The sequence below is a fragment of the Trichosurus vulpecula genome, chromosome 9, assembly GCF_011100635.1.
Source record: "Trichosurus vulpecula isolate mTriVul1 chromosome 9, mTriVul1.pri, whole genome shotgun sequence".
Taxonomy (NCBI): domain Eukaryota; kingdom Metazoa; phylum Chordata; class Mammalia; order Diprotodontia; family Phalangeridae; genus Trichosurus; species Trichosurus vulpecula.
The window spans coordinates 195,152,440-195,168,901 of record NC_050581.1 but is presented as its reverse complement, the minus strand read 5'-3'; the positions used below and the strand labels follow the sequence as shown (position 1 = coordinate 195,168,901).

The window sequence follows — 16,462 nt, the reverse complement described above, 5'->3', positions numbered from 1 at the left end:
ACTTTCGCTTGGCCCCAGAGGGTAGAACAGGCATCAGTGGGGGAAATTTACAAGGAGCCAAAATTTTTAGCTCAAGCAATAATTTCCTAATAATACACATTGTCCGAAGGCCAACGAGGAGCTGCCTTAGGAGGGACTGGGCAAATAGAGGCCTGGCTTGAGAAAGATTCCAGTTCGGGCACATAGTGGTTTACACAGTCATTTCAAACTCCCTTCTCTTAAAAACATACTAGAAGACTTCTGGAGATTGTGGTAAATTAAATTGTAAAAAATATGTATTCTTTTATTTGTTGTTCTCGATATAATGGAATATCTGAGTGCAGGGGCTGTTTCATTTTTGGTTGCATATCCCTGTGCTGAGTACGGTGCCTTTCCCATAATAAGGACTTAATAAATGTTTCTTGAATTTAGTTAGTAGTAAAGATGAAGAGAGAATTGGAATGATGACTAGATAGAATAGGAAGGTCAAAGGAAAACTTTTATTTTGGTGGAGGGAGATTGGAGTAGAGTGTTTGGAAGACATTTGTAGGCGTATGGAGAGATGCCAGTGGAGAGGAAGGCATTAAAGATGCATGAGAGAAAAAAAGATGAGGCAGGTGGGAATAGAGAAGGAGTAGCTCGAGTGGTTAGGTATAGTCAGTTTTCAGGGGGCATCTTAATTGTTCTGTAACCATGGGAAGGAGGAAAGATTAAAATGATGCCAAGGAGTTTGAGAAGCTAAGGCAGGGAGCGGAGGGAATGAAGAACTGGATCGGCTTGGTCCCTCATAATAGAAATTATAAATTTGCAAACAAATATTTACTCTGAACACACACGATACAACTTGTTTTCATTTTTTTTAATAAGGAAGGAAATTTAATAAGGAAATTAGACAACTGTGTGTATGTGTGTGTGAGAACTCACATACATATAAAGAAATAGATTTTCATATGTGTGAACAGGTATCTAGTGAGATTGTTAGGAATTGACCTATAGAATACCATCAAGGAGGGAACTCCGACCAACGTAGGATGGCAACCACTCTGCCACTTACAATTTTAGAGAATAGCCTGGAAAAAAGAACTTGTCCAGCATCAGCTAATCAATCAACTAGCATTTATTAAGCACCTACTGTGTGCCAGGCACCATGCTAAGCATTTTACAGATTTATCCCATCTGATCCTCAGAAACACTTTGGGAAATAGGTGCTACCATTATCCCTATTTTATAAGTGAAGAAATTGAAACAGACAGAGGTCAAGTGACTTACCCAGGGTCACACAGCTAGTAAGTTTCTGAGACTAGGTTTGAACTCAGGTCTTTCCCAACTCCATATCCAGTGCCCAATTCACTGTGTCACCCAGACACTTCTGATAGAAGAAGTAGAGTTCCCTTAGGATCTTAGAAGCTGTCTATGACAATATCTCCTCCATAGTGTCATTCTCTTGGTGAACCCTGTTTGATTCTGGCAGAATGAGTCATGGATCATGAAGTCTAACCTTGTTACTTGCTGTGGTCTGTTTGCTTAACCCTGTTCCTAACCCCAAGAGATCTATGTGTTAGAGAATTCTAAAATCTCATGGTTGGAAGAAACCTCAGGAACAACTTAGCCTATCTAACCCATATTCGAAAAAAAATACCCTTCACTGAGGTGGCCAATTCTACTGCCCCATACCTCTAATTGCTAGGAAGTTGCTCTTGTGATTAAGCCTGCCTCTTCATAATATTGAACCCATGTCCCTCAATCGGCTTTTTGGTAATAAGTAGAATAAGTGTTATTACTCTTCCACGAGGTCACCCTACAAATACTTGAAGGAAGCTATCATGTGCCATAGAAATTTTGTCTTTTTCCAGGAAAAAAAACAATCCTCATTTCCTTTAGCCAATCCAAGAGAGGACCCTAGTCTCCTCCTCATCTGGTGTGGTTGTTTTAGGAGGGTGTCTGGCTTGTCAAGCTCATTCCTAAAACAAGATTGAATGCAATATTTATACTGTATTCAGATTTGACCCTCAGGCTGATGGAAGCTTCAGTCATATTAGTGGCAACTCAATATGGGGACATATTTCCAGCGACTTCCAATAAGCAGTCAGATAGTCCATTACATTATATTACATTTTAGGATTGATGATTTCAGAACTTCACCTTCATCGTCTGATTCATTGTATGAAAACAATCCAGCCACCAGGTGACTGTGCTTCCATCTTGTCTTGGGTGGCAATGTTAACAGTATAGGGTGTACTGTAGTGAGGATAAGGAGACAAAAGATCACATTATGAATGATCATTCAGGGCTTAGATCATCAAAAACTGAGAATTCAAGGGAACTGCTTTCTGAGAGGGGAAAGTTATGTTAGTATATCCTCACTGGCCTTCCCTGTCTTTTGTCTCTACACAGCAGCCAAACAGATATTCCCAAATCACATATGTGACCCTGGCATCCTCTCCTCAAATATCTTAAATACAAAGCTTTCAACATAGCATTCATTCAATGCTCTCCAACCTTCTCCATACTACCTTTTCAACAACTTCATATTACTCTTCACTATCCATTCTCCATTCTAGTAAGTGCCTGGTAGACATTGCCTGTATAGGACATGCTAACTCCTGCCCCCATGCTTTTTCTAGAAAAAGAGTAGGTATGATTAGAATGAAAACATAAAATAAGTACTTAATGTGGGCTGGGCACTATGGGAAGCACTGAGGATACAAATCAAAAAGCAAAGTGACAGTACATGCACTTCAGCAACATACAAGAGGGGAAGGAAATATGGCTGCAAATGGCTGGAATGGCTAGAAAGGAGGTTTTCCCTTGGGAAGTCACTGGATGGTGAGGGGCATTTCAGAGTCCTTTTCTAAAGCAATTGTAGTATTGGTTCAATGACTGTTGCCAGAGAAAGTTCACGTTAGGTCCAGAATGGGTTCTCTCTGCAAGACCTCTGTCTCCTAGAATCCTGAGCTTCCATTACAGACCAGCTTCAGGGCCACCTCTGACAGGAAACCAGTTGTAGTTCCTCAAGTTACCACTGCTCTCTCTATGTCACATAGTCATTTTGACAATCTTGATCAATTATTTATGTAATGATGTTGAGGGAGAGTTCCCTGAGGATAAGAGCCATTTCTTTCTTTGTTTTTGTCCTTCTATCTGCATTGCCTAGTTCACTGCCTGTCACGTAGTGCAGACATAAAAAATTCTGGTTAAATTGTATTGATTTACTTCGTGCGATACAACAAATCCCTTTTGCAGAATTTCCTATCTTACCATATTATCATTTAACATGTACCTGGAACATAGTATATGCTTATTTTAATTCTTTCCTTTCCTCCCTCTTTTTCTCCCTTTCTTCCACCTTTTTTTCATTCTTTTCATTGCTTTCTTCCTCTCTCCACCTGTTTCTCCCTTCTTTCCTTCCTTCTTTCCTTCTTTTCTTCCTTCCTTCCTTCCTTCCTTCCTTTCTTCCTTCCTTTACTTTACTTCCTTTCCTTTCCTCTTTCTATTTCTCTCCTCCTCCTTTCCTTTCTTTCCTCCCTCGTCTCCTTCCTTCCTTCCTTCTTCTTAACTTGAAACCTGTCTTATAAAACATAAGGAATTCTTCCTTGTTTGTAAATATTACCTTAGATGACCCATAATCCCAACTGATAGATTTGTATGTTATAAGCTCCATATATGTTTCTGAACATATTATTTTCTCGTCTTATACTAACATTTTTTAATATTAAGATTTTTGTGATTTATTGCAGTGGATGCTTAGTTTAAAATGATTTATATGTGTATGTTTCATATACATATATATGTTTGCTTAAAAATAATAATCTTCCTCATGTTATTTGCTTGAGAAGATGCCCAGTATAATGGAAAAGATGCGATGCTTCACCACCTCCCACTTTCTAGCTCAGTGGCTTCAGTCAAGTGACCTAACCTCTTAAAACCTCAGTGTCCACTTCCATGAAGTGGATTTAAAAGTCATTGTCTTCCTCTCAGCTTCCCAGGGAGCATCACTGCATAGTAATCAAGCTCTAGGCTTCAAGCTAGGAACGCGTGGGTTTGAATTCCAACTCTGAGCCTTTCCATCTCCATGACCCAACTTCAGCTTTCTGAGTCTCATTTTCTTCTTGTGTAAGGCTTCCATTAGAAGATGGATGGAAAGAGCTACATAAAAGACACCTTCTCTTAAAATTGGAATGATAACAATAGCTCGCCTTCCTATGTCACAGAGATGTGGGGATGGAAGGAATGGGTGTGGAAGCACTTTGTTAACTAAGCAGTGTGTGGCAGAGATGTTAGAGGGCTAGGCTTGGAGTCTCAAAGACCTGAGTTTGAATCCTACCTTAGACAGTTATTGACTGTGTTCCTGAGAAAGTTACAATCTCTCTGATGCTCAGTTTCCTCATCTGTAAAATGAACGTAACAGCATGTACCTCATAGTATCCTGTGAGGTTTGTTTGAAGTAATAATTGTAAACGATTATTAAGTTCTATAAAAATGTAAGGTAAAATCGAAATCAGCTGATCTCTTTCTTCCTCTCCTGCAAAATGAAGGCATTGGAGTGGATGATCTCATAGGTCCTTTCTCGCTCCAAAATTGTATTGTTCTGAGATTTACTCAACTATTATATTTATTGCAATGAGAAAAAGGGGGTGAAAGGAGAATTTTCAGTTATCAGAAAAATTGGTCATCCAGTGATTTTCCATTTAAGTCTCTCAGTAGCACTAGGGACCTCTGATCTGTCTCATATTGTTCCGCATGAGTCCCAGCCTCTTCTGCAGAGCTCCATCTGTCTTCCATCCAAGTTTCAAAGCCACTGGCTTGCTTAGCACAATGATGTTAATGATAAGGTGGAGGGCTGTGGGTAGGGGCTGAAGGAGTCGGGTGGTGATGTCATGGGGCTCTGGGTTTGTTATCTGCAATGAGAATAAATGGCTGGTCCTGCATGCAGGCAAGAAGTGGCCTATGCACCAGCAGCCCTGGGCTGGGCTCCATTTTCAGGGCTTAAATTTAGATCAGAAGAAAAGCATGCAATCATCATATCCTTTAACTAGAATCAGCCAGACAGGATACAGGTAGCCACAAAATGTAGTCATTGTAAAGAGTAACAAGATCACTTCAAAAAAGGTAATAATCGGCCAGTCTTGCTTTTTTTTGCAACATGTAGTTAAATCTGTTTAAGTGTGGAGAAGGAAAGGAGAGGGAAGCTTACTTTATAACCCCTTAAAATGGCACTGATATTAGACAAGTGTGTTATCAATGGGAAAGACAGAAACTGTGTGCCGGGAGCCTCCCCAGAGCCCTGGAGTTTGGCTCAAACATGTAGGCAAGGGATTGAAAAAGGGGATGAAGGAAGTCTTGAGGCCTTCTTGCCATTTGAATGCTCTGACCTTCCCCCAGTGATCTCAATTAGATGATGTAGAGCAACAGGGTGGACATAATTTAATTTTGTTCATAAGCTGATTTCTTCAGTTTGGAAGGTTTCCTCTTCTTGCATCATCAGAGAGATGGAGGAAGAAGAAAAGAACTGAGAACATCATAGGCCTTGAGTGAAGGCTCTGAGCTCAACTGGTATCCAAGCAATATCAAGGGAGGTAGAGAGAGACCCTCTACATTCAGGGTGGATTCCCCCCACCCACAACCATGAAAGATTGGGTGTAGGAAATGGACAAAAACCTAGAGAAGGGATGTGTTGTTATCTTTGTCATTGGCAGGAGAGTCCACATCTATTAAATTATAGATCCATCTAACTATCCAATATGAGACAGTCCCATGGCATGGATTTCAAGACAGGCTTATGGTTAGAGCTCCCCAAAGAGTCATCTATCGTCGTCCTCATCCTTGTCATTGTTGTTGTTGTCGTCATCATGATCAAAATGTCATGGGGATAGGAGGAAGTGCATGTCGTCCCCATGACCCAGCTCACTGCTGAGGTGAGCGTTGAAAGGATGAACTTTCATTCAATGAGGATAGTGATTTGTCCTGGCACTTATTTGATGTGAACCCTATTGAGTATTATGAGAACAAAATAATGATATTAATGGCCAAATGAACAACAGTACAACTAGAATATAAACTCCATGTTACATTAATTAAACATGGGTTCATCATGTCAAGGCAGATAGCAAATTGTTAACACTTCTTATCAAAAGAAGAGGAAGAAGATTGATAGATGATAAAATAGCTCCCAATTAATGGGCTAAGTTTTTACAGAAAAAAAAAAAAAACCTACCAGAATAAGTAGGCCTTGCTTTACAAATCAATAGTAAAAGTTGGCATAGGTCTACACCACTGAGATTGTCAAACATAACCAAAAGTAGTTAGTAGTTTATCTCTGCACAGAGTCTATGAAACATAAAATCCAATTGTGGACTCAAAGGGCCCTCCATGAGCAAAATCCATATAAACTCTACCAGCAATACATCCAGAAGTGTCTAATAAATAGCTACAAGATGTCAATTGGTTTCGAGAAATAGAAAGATATGGTAATGGTTTAGGATCAGGTGATTACCATGAGAAATTAGAGAATGTTATCTTTCAGGAGCCTCCAATTATCATATCAATGTAAGTTATGTAATGAAATGGTGAAAAGGGGGCAATCTATCGCTGCACTTTGTGAAATTTAGCATCTATATGCCTAGAAAGACACGATCAGATGGAAAGACTTATACATCAGAAGTTAGCAGAGGCTACAAATACAAATCCCCAAATATCCCTGAGAATTCCATAGACCAAAATGTTGCCAACAACTGCCCACACATAACATCGATCCATATAAAATTAAGAACTATGTTTTGTATTAGATATAGTCATGCTGAATATAATCTCCAAACTCTATGGAATGAAAAGATTGAAAATATTGACTCAAGAGCAGAAGAGAGCCCAAACTCTATGGCAACAGAAGGTGTTTGTTGGTCCTCCTAGCCTCACTGCTACTGCTTTTGCCCTAACCTCAGCTTACTAAATCCATTACAAAACAGTCATCTTATCTCCATTTGAAAAGTCTAAAAGGCGTTAAATATGAAAGTATTAGTAACAAGGCAGTGACTGGCAATTGGGTCATTTCTATCTGGACTTGGACTCAAAGGACCTGTGTTTGAATCCTTTTTCTACTTACCAGTTATGTGACCTGGAGTGATTCACAGCCCTTCTCTGGGCTGAAACTTCCACATCACTAACATATAGGGGTTAGCTCAGAGGGCTTCTGAGGTCCCAAAGAACAGGGGAGCTTTCTCCAGACCACAAGAACTGCCAGAACAACAACAACAACAAATCAATGAGGGCATTAACATAGTCAGCACAGGTATTAGCATATGAGTCCTATTTGAGTCCAAAGGTGGGGGTTTTTGGAAGAAGAAGGAATAAGTAGGAGAAATATTTTGATGCCAGGAAAATGGCCAGAGCATATCACTCTATTTTTGCAACATGGCATACAGGAGGCTTACCTTACTTATGATCTCAACAGATATGAATGATTTTGTCATGCAATGAACCAAAACAAGTGGGTCATCTCCAAACAATTCCCTTCTCTAAGAAGCTGGACCACCTCTTCTTACATATATTGGAGATAAGATCATTTGCACAACAAGAGACCAAAAGTAGTTAGTTCCCTCCCAACTCTGGAATCTTGCCAGTCTGTGATCTATGAAACCACCTTTCTTTTTAACCACATGAAAGTGTAGACATAAGATACTTAACTAATGGCTAACAAACTAATCAACTAACCAACCAAATAAATAAGTAACTTAAATGCTTTGGTAACATATACACACACACATAGACACACACACACACACACACACACACACACACACACACGAGGAACTGAAATTTCTATGAAATAGAGAAAGCTGAGGAATAGTGGAAAGATAACTGAATTTAGAAATAGGTTTGAGTCATGTCTGGCCCTTTTGTCCAGATGCCAGCAAACCAATTCAAATCTCAGGTTCCTCACCTGGCAAACAAACGGGCATAAGAATGTTACTAAGCCTACTTGGCAAGCTGTGGGTAAAAAGCACTTTGTATAGACTAAAGTCCAATGTAAATTCTGACTATTGCAGCCTATCACTGATATGGAAGGAAATGTGGCTTATCTTTGTTTCATGGGCACACAAGCAGCTTGGCCTCTACGTGTATGTAAACATACACACAAACATACAAATTGATTGTTTTCATAGGATTAACCAGTAAAACTTGGTTATTAATTTATTAGTGTATGGTTATTCAATTGATTTGAACATTTAAATGCACGCACAAACACATACACATACACACACTTGACTCCAGTATACACAGTCTAAAAGTCATACCATTCTGGGCATTACAACATAATCTTATATCTAGAACAGCAGGCTCGTGGAGTGATATGCAAACACTCAAAACAAGCGGAGGTCTTTCTTGGACCCAACATAGACAAGGAACTGTGCCCATCTATCCATCATGGTATGTAGTCCAAATGAAGTGCCATGACCTCAAAAAAATGGAGTCACTTTGTATTGGAAGAATAGTGAAGCAAGTTCCTTTTTGGTGACAACAACCATCTTATGAATCATATTCAGATTGGCATTTGGTAATTAAAATCAAAGGCTGTGAATCACTTCCTACCTTCCATATTCCCTGGCGATGAGAATCTCAATGCATAAACTTCTCCTTGCCTCCTTTTAAGGCTCATTCTTCTACAAAAAATTCATCCCTGATCTAACCCTCCCCCCATTTTAGAACCTTTAAATCATTTTGCATTGATTGCATTTTTTGTGTATTTTCTAGTTTCTTATAGGTACACATACTGTTTCTTTCCAATGGAGTGCAGTCTAGCTGGGAGAAGATTACCTCTCAACCCATGATTATATTCCCTGAACCTAGAAAGTGCCTTGTTCATAGTAGGCCCTTGACAAATTCTTGTTGAGATGAATTGACTTAAATTAAACTGAATTGAATTGAATTCAAAGTGTGGCCCAAAATCCAGCGAAAGAGAACCCAGTGGGTGTGAGAGAGCATTCGTTTTCCATGCTTTCACATTATCAGCCTTTTAGGTCTAGCAATTGGCCAGTTTTGGGTGTTGTAGGTTGGGCCTTTTTTTTCCTTTATTTTTTGCTGTTTTGTTGTTGTTGTTGTTGTTGTTGTAGTTATTGTGGCTGTTTACCCCAAGACAAGGGGGTGCTTGATCAATTATTGCAGCAGGGAAATGTGTCTACACCTACCAATATGGTTCCCTAGGAAGAATGGATTGGAATCGACCATTCCCCTCTTCTGTGATCACTCCCTTTTTTTTTCTGCAGAGGAGGGTTCCTATTTACATTCTGTGGTTTGACCCTTGTGTCTTTTCTTCCCCTGGTCCAGGATTACACTTTATGATTACCAGGCTATGTGCAGAACCAACAAAGAGAGTAGTGACCGGGCCCACAGTTTATTAGATGTAAGTAGCCTCATACTTGAGCTCCTTTCTAGGAAATAGCCCAGAAATGCTTTGTCACCTCTGCCTTTGTCTCCTCTCTGTCTCTATCTTTGTGGGTTTCCCTTCCTCCATTACCAAATTTGAAGTCCATTATGCATATTGTGTAGATACATTATTTTTGCGTGATAAAAGAGCCTTTTCCACATGAAAATGTTGTGCTGTTGTTCTTTTAACTGATCCTGAAACAAAGAGATTAGACATAAGGAAGGAAAATTTCAAGGGACTAATAATATCTTTCTGAAGACAAAAAAAAATCCCAAAGTTTGGGGGTTCTGTCATTTGGAGGCATATAAAAGGGAGTTTCATTTCCTTTCACAGAAATTAGCCTGCAATCTGGCTTCTGGTCTCTAATTTAATTAACATTTGTATCAAAGAACCCTTTCCTATTGCCCAGAAGCTAAGTAACTACCCTTTGGCCATTCCTAGGGGTAATTAATGCTCCAGTTAAGGTACAAAGAGACACCCATCAATTAACTCCTGTCCCTCTCCCTAGGAGTAAAATACAGAATGTGAAATGTGCAAATAGTACCGTTTGGACCACACAAACATGGCATCTGTATATGTATATACATACACAAATAGGTAGGCATGGATTCCTCAAGATTAAAACAAGTCAAGAACGGAGTCTGCCTAAAATAGCTCAGTAAAGACATTAAATCTATATAGAACAATCAAAAAAACCCAACGAACGTTTCTTTTTTCATTAGAGCAATAGACTGTATATAACAGACATCGGGTAAATATTGCCTTGTTTTTATGCCAAAGATGTCATCCGGAGAGGGTGAAAGAAACAAACAAAAACAATACAAAACAATTTGTTTTCTCAATTGGAATATTTCTGAGGAACATTTGATACTTAGAAAAACTGAAAGTCCCTTCTCTCTTGTCCTTCTAAATCCAGCTTCTCTCAATAGTGGCACTATTTCCTGAATTAAAAAAAATAAACCAAAACAACAACACAAAAAACAGCTCCCAAGATGCTCTTTCACCATCAGGCTTAAAAGCTCAAAGGCTTTTAAATAGTAATATGCATTTTAACTGTTTAATCCTGTATTTACATAATCCCATCCCCTGCCCATGAACTGAACCTCTTAGGGATTTTGGTGAGCTCAGTTTCCCATTGGTTTGAACATGAGCTGCATGAGAGCCTGCCCTGTCACCCTGACCCTGTTATTTATTCACTGTTCATCACAGGCTACTGAGACCTACTAAAAATGGCCTTGCGCAGCCTGACTGGTCAAAGATAGGGCATTTCTCAATGGTCTGACCACTGAGACCTTGCTGAAATATCTGATTATTTTTCAAGTCATAAAACAGAATGGCTAAACCACAGGGTTGGAAGGGTGCGTTGGGTTTCAAACAGCCAGTCACCGAAAGTTCAAATCCTGATCTGAACTTAATGCCTTAGGCCCAGGCCCTTTTGCCTCTATGAATTTGGTTCAAAGTCTTTTTGAGGATCAAGGGAGATATCCACTTGTTCTCTATTTTTGTTTTGGTTTGGTTTGGTTTGGTTTTTTGGTAGTTGAGCTAACAAGATTTCCAATGGCCTTGTTTATTCTCAGCTTTCCCCTTCTAGCCCACAATAGAAAGATGGAGAAAGTAAGAAATCAAAAGTTTCAAGAATAGACAAGGTCTGGAACTGATTTTTACTTTGTTAAGTATTAGACAGCTCTCCAATTTCTGGGCTTGATCTGCATAAGTAAAAGCCTAAAAATTTACTGAACATGTACGCTAAACAATGGTTAAATCCAAAACCATATTTCAGTTTCAGCAGTCCACAAGTGTAGCCCATAAAGGTTCAGACTTCTTTTGTTGGTAGTGTTTAAGATCACAGACTTTTAAAGCCAATCCTGGCAGATGCTGGCCCTTCATTTTTCCGGAGGCCTTCACGCGGCTCACATATCTGTCATGCCCAGGCACAAAGGCCTGAGTGAAAGAGAGAGTCCATATTTTCCAGAAATCAGGAAATTGAATTATCCACATAGGAAATATCACAAAATAAACAGTCAACTTCTTTTTTTCTTAAATTAAAGCAATTGGAAATAAAGACCAGAATGTCTTTTCCTTCCTACCCCCACCCCCCCAGCCCTTTATGGAATGAAAAGATTTTCTTCAAGGATAAAATCTCTCGTTTGTATGTTGACTACTTAAAAAATAAAAAGGTTAACAAACGTGAGGAAAAAGTCCTAACCATACCCACCTACCCCACTCTAGCATAACTCATTAGCTGCTGACAAATTAAATACAGATATCTTTCTTACATTTCAGTGAAAAGATAGCTTGAAGTGAGAATTCCACATTTAATAGTCTATTCTGTGAGTCCTACTTTTAACCAGTAATAAGAATTACAAGTCTTTCCACATTAGGCTGGGAAATAGTAGCCCCTAGAGGTTAAAACTTTTAGAATCATTGGTTGGACTTCCTTCCCCTTATTCCCCCACCAGGGATAACCCTTGTATTGAATCCTGTATATTTTCCTTGTAAATCACATTTCACGAGGGGCCTATTCAAAGATGGCCAATGCCAGCCTGGGGACACAGTATCTTCCTTTTTTTACCATTTAGATAAAGTTGCTGTTTTAATATCATAGCCATCAGTCTGAAGGAATAATATTGTCTTTGAGAAACTTTTGTTTTTCCTTACAATATTCATTGTTTCTCTACAGCCTTATAATGCCTTCTTTGCTGCAGTGAAATGGATAATGACAGAACTGATCTTGTAAGTAAACCTTTGCTAAGATTTTGTTTTGCTTTTTGTGTGATCTTTGCCTTTGTTCTGCTATAAATTGACCCAGAGTATATAAGAGGCATTCTCTATTGTTGGATTTCCAGGGCATGGTCTATGCTCCTAAATTGCCACATTGGATGCCTTGGACAATCTCACCCCTCTGAATGAATGATTGTAACTTGTATTAAGTGCCTCCTGGTCACTGCTCATGCCCTCCTCGGGCTTTGTTTAGCTGTCTAACAGCTTGCCATCCGCCAACCCAATTTATTTATTGTGGTTACAGTTACATTCCCCATGAATGTCTGGCTGTTTTGAATGCTGCATGGGTGGGCTCTGGGCCATAGGACCAACTGTCATGGTGATTCATTACACCACTTTGGATTGCTTAGCATGTACAGTCACGGGGCCTTTGAAATCATCTGCCAGAACCAAGGGGAGGGTCTCAGGTGTGATTTAATTGTTTACCCTGTCAAATACTAGTCATGTTTTCAATGTCAATTATTCATCAGTGGCTTGAGTCAAACATAGAGTGGTATGAAGATGAAAGCCTGAGCTATTAAAAAAAAAAAGACTTTGGACATACCATACAGGCAACATATCACACAAAAAGGAAGGATTCCATAGATCGACATGGAAGCAAGTCACTTCAAGAGGAACAAACTGGGTTTCATTCCATGTGTGGTGGGTCTCCTCCCCCACAATCCCCAATCTTCAACCCTAGAGATTTAAGGAGGATTACCATGCTATGAAATTAATGAGATTTGTCTTCTATTTCCAACATTCACAAAAATTTTGATACTGTTTGTGAAATGGAGTGGGAAATCATATTATAAGCAGAAGACTGGGCTAAGGGTGGGTGGGGGAAATGACAAATGATACCAGAACTTGGAATGAAAGTGACTTGTTGGCAAGTAGCAGGGACAAGTATGAAAAAGAAATCAGCTAAACCTTTAGCTGTCCCTATTCATTTGAAAAGTCATTTGCTATGACTATTACTTGGGGGGTGATGGTTTCACATTACCTTGAAATGCTGGGGTTTTTTTTTTGTGTAATTGAGGAATCTTAGTTGTTTTAAAGCTGTCCCAAGGCATGTTTTCATGGGGAGAAGTTCATATGTTACATGCACACAGATGCTTACATTGGTAAGCCAGGCCTACTAGAAGCATTGTTAAAACAGGTTTTATTATAGATTGTAGACCAAGGAAAAGAGAATAAAGCAGTTTTTTAAAACTCCTGTACTAAGACTATGGGAATCCCTAAGCACATAGCCCTCTGCTGGGGGCTCAGAGTAGGCAGCATTCTGAAGAATTCTTCTAAATCCTATCTGCCTGTCAAAGGGCTGCAGCCTCCTAGCAGGAGATCTCCCTGCTCAGGGCTGGCACTTGATTAGGGGTCTATGACATGGGATAGCTTGCTCTTGTGTTAATGGCAAAAAACCCCTTTCACTCACAAGATAAAGCCCAGTGAAAATACACCAATAACTAATCCAAATAACCCAGGAACTGTGTCAATAGCTCCAATTGGGGATTTGTTTTTATTTTCAATGGGGTGAATCAATCAGGGAATATATCACTGCTGCACTCCAGTGGTAGGTGGATGTCCCAGGAATGCTGAGCTTTCTCTTGGATTTCTTAGGTTTCTTGTGGAATTTAACTTGTGCAGTTGGTGGCACTCAGAAACCACAGCCAAAGGTAAGTAGATGATGTGTTCTCTTCTATTTAGTGACTTTTTTTAGTTGATTTCTATTATTCAAATCTAAGCCCCACGATTCCATTGGTGTTGGGAACTTTGGGAATGAAAATTTCCTACACATATACAGATTGCCACCTCCTCCGAATTTAGAATGTTACACAGTTGCCTAGGACACTTGAAAGGTTAAATAATTTGGCCACAATCATAGGGCTAGTAAATCCCTGAGGGTAAGATTTGAACCCAGGCCTTCTTGACTCCCCTAACCCATGCTGCCTCTCATGGCCTTGTAAAATCTCACAGGCAGTGACCCAGAGTTTCAACTTTTCATTGGGTCACACAGGTGAGGATTCCCATGTGGAAAATGTCATTCTGAATATGCCTCAGCACACACCACAGTCATGTGCATTGGCACTACCCCACTGCACAGAGTTTGTCAAAACAATCTGGGATTCGTACCTTGGGAAGTTGCTCTATGATCCTGACCCTAAGTCATGCTGAACCTTTGCAGGCTATCAGGGTTTGATCCTTGGGAGCCAACAGAGAAAAGCCAACTAGTTATGGAAGAAATGCTTGGCCCAACTTACCATCTCCCAAAATGTATATTTTTATGAATACTGTCTTATCCCTCAAGCTAGTAATATTTTCATTATTTGAATTGTTTAAAAATGCCATTCTTTCTCTTTTGGTCAATTGTGTAATCTTATTTCAGGTGAGCAGGAGATAAGTACATTAATCAAAGCAACCAGAACACCTTTGTGCAATAAGTAGGTGGGAACAGGGCTGTAAATACTACAAGGAGTTCGATTTCTTATTTATTAATCATGTTGCCTATCAGAATTTCAACTGAGACACTGCTTGGTTAATATGAGAAGCATCAAAAGGGAGGAAATACTAGACCTGAACTCAGAAAAGATGTGGGTTTGAATGCTGGCTCTGTGAGTGGTTACCAATATATATCTTCTCTTGGTTCTTTCCGTGGCAAAACTATGTGCGTATAAATGTCATGGGCTAGTATAAAAACATCTTCCCATTCCAAGTTTGGTTCTTTTTGCCCTCTTCCCATCAGGACACATATTTCCATGAAAGGCAGCCTATGGAGCGCTTTGATTTTGATAGTTTCAATTGAAAGAGATTTGGGTTTTGTTTTGTTTTCCCCTTTTCCCATCATATCAAGCCCAAATTTACCTGTTTGGAACTTCTACCCATTAATACCTCCTGACAGCAAGGAAAATTATATTAATCCTGTTGCAAAACCGTCCTTCTGGTACTTAGAGAGAGTTATCCTTTTCAGTGCCTGTCTCTTCTCTTCTCTAGGCAAACCAACCCCAGTTGTTTCAGTTAAGCATCATATGGGATAACATTTCACTATTCCAATTGCCCCCATTGTCCTTCATAAAATGTAGTTCCCAGTTGGCTATTTTTGTTGTTGTTCAGTTGTCCCATCATGTCCAACTCTTCCTGCCACTATGGACTGCAGTATGTTGGCAATTCAGTCCCTACTTTCTCTGCCCCTTCAAAAACCAGCCTGCACTTCTGGTCATTCTCAGTTTACATATTCTGCAAGCTTAGCTTGCAGAGTCCTGAGCATAACCTTGCTGTTATGTGATAGCAGTAGAGTTTTTATGCAATTTGGATATTCTTTGACATTGTCCTTCTTTAGAATTGAGACATAAACTGATCTTTTCCAATCCAGTGGCCGTTGTTGATTTTTCTAAATTTCCTGGCATATTGAGTGCAGCACTTTAACATTATCTTTTAATATTTTAAATAGCTCAGATGTAAACCATCATCTACACTAACTGTATTGTTAGCAATGCTTCCATTTTATTTCATTCTCTAGGATGTATGGCTCGAAATCGGTAAGCACACCTTTGTGGTTGTTGTGATATTAAGATCCTTCTTATATAGCTCTTCTGTGTTTTCTTTCCATCTCTTCTTAATCTCTTCTACTTCTGTTAAGTCTATAACATTTTTGTCTTTTATCATGCCCTTTTTGCATGAAACACTCCCTTGATATCTCTAATTTTCTTTGTGAGACTTCTATTTCTTTACACTGTTTAAGAAAACTTTCTTTTCTTTCATTCCTAGTCTCTGGAATTCTGTATTCATTTGAGTACATTTTTCCCTTTCTCCTTCGCCTTTCACTTTCCTTCTTTCCTCAGCTATTTTAAGGCCTCATCAGAGAGCCATTTAGCTTTCCTGCTCTTCTTTATCTTTGGATGTTTTTGTTGCTGCCTCCTGGACAATAGTGTGCACCTCTCTATCTGCCAGATTGAATCCCTTAAATCTGTTCATCACCTCCATTTCATATCATAGGGCATGTTGGTTTTCCTTACTTTCTTCAATTTAAGTGTGAATTTTCCAATAAGAAATTCATGATCTGAGCCACAGTCAGCTCCAAGGCTTGTTTTGACTGACTGTATGGACCTTCTCCACATTTGCCTTCAAAGTATATACGTGATCTGATTTTGGTATTGAATATCTGGTGATTTCCATGCATCCTTTCCTTACTGGGAAGTTAAGTGTACTCTATGGGTTGCTGAAAAAGAGTGTTTGCTATGACTAGGGAGCTATCTTGACAAAACCCTGCTTCATTTTGGACTCTACTGGCAAGCTTTCCCATTATTC

At 39.4% G+C, this 16,462-nt stretch overlaps 1 protein-coding gene across 1 annotated transcript in view; it reads left to right on the top strand.

The window, feature by feature from the left end:
- The window catches only part of CACNA2D3 (calcium voltage-gated channel auxiliary subunit alpha2delta 3), a 748,342-nt gene that overhangs the window by 681,507 nt on the left and 50,373 nt on the right, over window positions 1-16,462 (top strand). The window contains exons 30-32 of the mRNA XM_036739688.1: window positions 9,301-9,376; window positions 12,081-12,133; window positions 13,778-13,833. Of these exons, the coding sequence (XP_036595583.1) occupies window positions 9,301-9,376; window positions 12,081-12,133; window positions 13,778-13,833 (185 nt within the window). The remainder of the gene's footprint in view (window positions 1-9,300; window positions 9,377-12,080; window positions 12,134-13,777; window positions 13,834-16,462) is intronic.